The sequence below is a fragment of the Lepisosteus oculatus genome, chromosome 13 (assembly GCF_040954835.1).
Source record: "Lepisosteus oculatus isolate fLepOcu1 chromosome 13, fLepOcu1.hap2, whole genome shotgun sequence".
Classification (NCBI taxonomy): Eukaryota; Metazoa; Chordata; class Actinopteri; order Semionotiformes; family Lepisosteidae; genus Lepisosteus; species Lepisosteus oculatus.
Window position 1 is genome coordinate 16,261,325 of NC_090708.1, and position 6,000 is coordinate 16,267,324.

The following is a 6,000-nucleotide window of genomic DNA, read 5'->3' on the forward strand; positions in this document are numbered from 1 at the left end:
ACCAAGGCCAAGTCTCTCTTTCCTCTTGCTTCCAAGATTTGTTTTTGCCACTAGACAAAACTTGGCTGATCTTGGGCTTGGAATGTCAACAGTTTGCTCTTAACTATTGGGAAAAAAAACTTCTGGCATTTATATGACTACTGTAGGGGCCAGCTGGCCCGGCCTCCACCCGTATGATGATCAAAATGAATACAGTTTAGCTCCAGTTAACTTTGCTAACGAATCAGAAACAAAATTAAAAGGTTAAAGCCAGTGTAAACATCAATTATTATTTTTCTTTAATATCAAGTAATGAAATAAAATAAGCACTGAAATATAGGCTTCTATGCAAATGTGTTTTGGATGTACATGGATTTGTTAGGCTTCTTCAAGCCACTTTAAACCGGAATGCAGAGATAAAGAACTGAATAAATAGTGTACAGTATGTAAACTTGCATGTCCTGAAATGTGGGCTCTTTTTATGAATAACATGCACAGGCAGTTTACTACAATCACAAAGCAGTTCCATTTGTTTTTAGAGGGCCTGCCAGCTGCAGTTGTGGTATAGATTCAGCTGAGAAATTGGTTCAACTTGGTGGTTGCGTCAGCTTTATTTAAACTTTATAGAAGAATAACTTGAAGGAAAGACTGTTTCCCATGCGATACCTTAAATGCCAGTTTGCACACCCAATACCGAATAGACCAGATACATTTGAGATTAAAATATGTGCCCCATTAAAGTCATTTTAACACCGAACATGGAAGAAAAATGGAAACCAAACAATAAAATTACATTTTTCTAAAGTTTTAGTCACCACAACAAGACAATTTTTTCCAACACGGCTGTGGCAACATGTGGGTTTTCCTGTTTTTTAAAGGCATTGTCCAAATTTAGAAAGGGGAGGCTTCCTTCATCGCCCAATGATTCTTCTTTTCAGGGTACATAAACTTTTTATTCATTCAGGATACAGAACATATAATAAGGGTGTGCGTGTATGAGATGTAATGTGACCGCAGCAGTAAAAATACGCTACAAGTAAATGGTGAGCAGGAAATAGTCATTTAAGGGTTTGTGAGATACCAGATTGTGAATGGATTAGGCACCTTGTTGCTCATTGTAACACAGTCAGGAATAACTTCAGTTACTTTCGCTGGACGTTCTCTGGACAATGATCTGTGAACTAGAGTTTTACATTTTCACACCTGCTAGAAACCATATTTCAGGTTGCTCATTGAATACATTCACAAAAAGAAGTTTGCCTCATGTCATGGTAAACATTGTCTTCAGAGATATTTGTCATGCCCATGAATTTGAAATATTCTATTTGTTTTTCTGTTTAAATGACAATTTATTCTTTTTTTGCCTTTTTGCTTTCACACACTTTTTAAATTTTGCAAATGATTGAAAGCCTAAACATTTCTCTGTGTGTTTTATTTTTTTCAAAGATTAACATTATTTCTCCGTCTCCTCTGTGGAGATTAAAGGTAATGCTAGCACAAAACCACTCAATTTACCATCATTTAGACCCCTGCCATTGATATGAATCCTGTTTCCCTTTTAGCATTTTAAATGATTTGCATGGAATTTGCAAAAGGTAGAGATAAATGGAATCTTAAGTCATTAAAAATGAATGTGTTTTTTTTCTCCCACTTCTGGGAGATCAAAGTTGTGTCCTTGGTTTAATCTTTGAAATTGAGCAGATTGTTCTAAGGCCTATCTCTCAGAAAACATGTGATTTTTTTCACTCTGTTTTTAATTGTGTGTATTACACTAACCATATTTGAAAGCTTTAATTAGCTCCTGGCTCAGGTTGACAAGTTCCAGCATTTCCTGACATGAGACACAAACCTACAGCTCACTGTTAAACAGCAAATTCAGTTGACGGAATCTGGGATAAAATGTATCTTTTGGATGTACCATAGGTCTGACTTTCCCTGCCTCCCCAAGGGAGAATATCAAGTTTCCTGTGGCGTGATGAGTTGCAGCGTGTGTTTCATTACAGATGCTGAGTAATACTGAGCGCCAACACCCTAAACATGAACAGTCTTCTGAAAATCTAAAAATAAAGATGTTGATGTATCATGGTGCAGTCGTACTGCACTCTGTGATACGTTTTATTAAACAGTTTAAAAAAAAAGTTCACAAAAAACAAAGCAAAGATGGAAGCTGAGATGGCGTAATAAGACAAGCACAATATAGTTGCATTTCTTCAATTTTGCTGGATGTATGTCAATCTCGGTGCCGTTGACCCCCCAGAAGAAGACAAAAGAACATTTGTAATTAATGAAAAACTTTCTTTTTCTTTCCGGTGTGCCTTCAGGTGACGTACTTAGGCAAGGTGACCATCAGGGGGACTCAGTTTCTGTCTGGCTGCACTGAACCAGCTGTCATTGGCCTGTGGGAGCGCCGAGCAACCGCCCAGGAAGACACGCGGCCAGCCAATGCTGTCTTGGAGATCAGGCCCTTCCAGGTCCGGCTGCACCACCTGGATGGCCGAGGGGAGGCCACAGTCCACATGGACACCTACCAGGTGGCGCGCATCGCCTACTGCACCGCGGACCACCACGTCAGCCCCAACATATTTGCCTGGATCTACCGGGAAATAAACGATGACTTGACGTTCCAGATGGACTGCCATGCCGTGGAGTGTGAGAACAAGCTGGAGGCTAAGAAACTGGCTCACGCCATGATGGAGGCCTTCAGGAAGACCTTCAACAGCATGAAGAACGACGGGCGAATTCACAAAAGCAGCTCGTCGGACGAATTTCCTCAGGAGTTTGCCGCAGATGATGGCTGAACGGAGTCTGCTAAGGAAGCATCCGAACTGCAGGAACGCTTTCGGGGAGGTGAAAAGGATGAGGGGGTGTTTGAGGGTGGGGGTGGGGATGTAATTCATGTGGGGGGGGGCGGGGGGGATTAGAAAAGACAAAGAAAAAATTGAACAAAGAGAAAATCCCTGCCACTCTCTTGGGTTGACCGCCTTTCCAAATCAAAAGGCTGATTCAGTACCTAAAGATCTGCATCATTAAAGTAATTACATTCCTATTTCAAAAGCTGCTGCTGCACTGTAAATGTGAGAGTAAGCTTTTTCTCTGAAGCTTAACAAAAACTCAGACTCATCCCTCGACTCTAATTTGTCCCAATTTGCCTAATGAAATCCATCAAGCTATTGTACAGAGCCTGTGGAATCATCCTCAGACTTTGTGATACAACAAAGCTGATATTCTTCAGCCAGAAAGCTGTGAAGATACACCAGAAGGAGTTTAAAGAGACAGTGTTTCTTTTTTCACTGCCTTTTTCCCTGAGGACAAGAGGCCAACTTCATTAGTGTGTAAATCAAACCAAAATTTTTTGTTATAAGCTTGCTTTTAATGTTGTTTTTTCTCTTTAATTTAATACACATATCAAAGTACACAGAAGGAAACGGTTTGTGCCTAATTAATGAGATATGGTAAATGTTGTTCATTTAGTTTACAATGTGGTATTTGATGATCTTGTAACACATTGCAATATATTGTAGGGTTCAAGTAACTCAAGCACTGGTCATTACAGTTATTATTTGTAATGCACAAATTAACTTAAAACATAAATGTAATGCACCAAAACAATAATTCAGTAATTATACAAAAACTTTCATGAATGTTTTCAGTTATTATTAGATGTTTGCTTATAGTATTAAAGTGCCCAGGGTTATATTTCAGGTGTGATTGGGCTGGATAGACAAAGAGAAATCTTCACAATAAACATATATATAATAAAGTATTAAAGAGTAAATCCAATGCAAAAGTAATGCACCGTCATTTTTTCACTTCAGTCTAAAAATTAACCTAATGCATACCCAAATTGTAGATAGGAGGTATTTTTGTAGCGAGACTAATTACATTTGTTCTCTGCACCTGAAATGTGCTTTATTTTGGATCAGAAACATCCAAAACACTTGAACCATCCTTCACGATGAACCCGCTTAATAGTGTCAGGCAGTTCAATTTCTAGTCAAACAAAAGTTCTGCAGATCGAGTAGCTGAAACAGTGACACCATCCATCTGATGTGTTAGTGTAGGACAGTGCGCACACTTAACTGGCTCCTGGCACTGCTGCTCTGCTAAATGATTGCTAATCGAGATACTGACACGTCCACTGCCTGCTGACACCACAGCAGATGCTGCAGCATGAGCTTGAACCCCAAAACTGCATGTTTGCCAGTTGTTCCTTATGTGAGCCCTCTGCTACATACAGTAGCAGGACACCTGCTGGTTCACTGGAGTTGTGTTTTCACGTGGACTTGTGTTAAAGTTGAATTCAAAGAATGCATATTCCCTGCGTATAAATTTATGTTAGGATATCGGTATTCATATATTTTTCCCCTGACCAGGCATAGCTCCTGATGAGCTCTGTGTGCAGTTACTGTAGTACCGATTACAAAACAGTGAAAGGTGTGTGATCTCTGTGCAGTTAGTGTGTTATTTCTCCGCCACAGGGAAAGACAGGTACTGTACAATTTCCCTCTGAAAATTTAAACCAGGAATTTTAAGGGCAGTCCGGTTCAAGATAATTATTGTAGAACATGTGTGAAAATGACTTTACAGGCTATTGTTTAAACAACTGTTTCTTTGTCTTAAAAAAATGATGGTCTTACCAGCATTTTTGTCAAGGAAGGTGAACTGTTGTAAGAAATTTCAACATAATCAGGATGGTCTCTCGCTGTGCTTCCCTTTAATTAGATAAACTTGGTCACCGTTGTTATGATTGTGCTGCTTGCAGAACTGAGAAGTGAAAGAGTTAGAGTTTGAGTGAAAGAATGTGGAGAGAAATAAATATAAATTAAATAAAAAAATAGAAATAAAAATCAAATGGTAAAAATGAGAAAAATTCTCAATTTTTCAGTTAGATGCTGAACTTTTCTTCCCATAAGAGTCGTTATCCTTTTTCAGTTTAGATTGTTGTTTTTTTTTTGCATTACAAGCTTCTAACATCATTTAGTTGCATTTTTGTTATTTCAAATTAAAGCAATTATATGAAATCTGTACAGTGATAATAAAACCACCTTGTATGGGAATATTAAGGGAACCTTAGTTTTCTATTTTTTTTTCTGAGCATTTAAAATTTGTGTCTTTCATTATTTTTTAAATCTCTTTCTGAATGAAACCGTTAAAATGAATGTGTAGATTTGGATACAGACTCATACAGAACAAAAGTTTGCCATTATTCTATAACAAAGCTACCAATAGACTGAATATACTGTATAACCTGCTGGATCCTACCTTGATGTATCTAAAATAATAGAAATGGATAAAAAAAGGGAATGGTCAGCAAATATTTCTGAAATTATTAAATAAGCTCATGTAAATAAAATGTATCAGTTTCCAAATATTACAGCATAAATGGTATAGTTATAATTTTAATTAAAAATAAATGTTTATTCGCCAACTGTGAATATACAGAAAATGATATAGTGCTGGAAATTAAGGTAGAATTTGCAAAGCCATACATTGGAATAAATGTGTAAAGAAAGGAAATATATGGAGTCTTCTAGACTATTGTCTGTCTCAGAAAAAAAATTGGATTTGCTTTAATATTTCATACTGTTATGTGTTTTCTATACATTATTTGTAAAGATAAAAATACAAACATAAAAGTACTTGGCAAGAATGATTGTGGGTTTTTTGTGTTTTTGAAATATTATAGTAAGCTCTAATAAAAGCAGAATATATTAAATGACATAAATGACATACTACATTTACTGATTTGTATATTTGTTTCTGTGAATTAGGACAGTGTGGGTGATGTTACATCAGACATCTGTGTAACATCAGATGCAGAAAAATCAAAATTGCAGGTATTCTGAAAAAAAAAAGACTGCTTCTTCTAAGAGGGACCTGCATATTGTTTTTCTTCACTAAACATCCAACTAAACTATTAGCAAAAACATGAGTTCTGTATATACTGTAAAATATACAGCTTTTCCCACTAAGTGGGTGAAGTATGTTTAGCTTAACATTATGCACATTGAAACTGTATTT

The 6,000-nt window shown here is 37.0% G+C and overlaps 1 protein-coding gene across 1 annotated transcript in view; it reads left to right on the forward strand.

Annotated features, from left to right (window-relative positions):
• pid1 (phosphotyrosine interaction domain containing 1) overlaps positions 1-5,632 on the forward strand; it is a 31,624-nt gene extending 25,992 nt beyond the window's left edge. Inside the window, exon 3 of the mRNA XM_015361235.2 lies at positions 2,301-5,632. Coding sequence (XP_015216721.1) covers positions 2,301-2,777 — 477 coding nt within the window. The 3' untranslated portion in view covers positions 2,778-5,632. The remainder of the gene's footprint in view (positions 1-2,300) is intronic.
• The last annotated feature ends 368 nt before the right edge of the window (positions 5,633-6,000 follow it).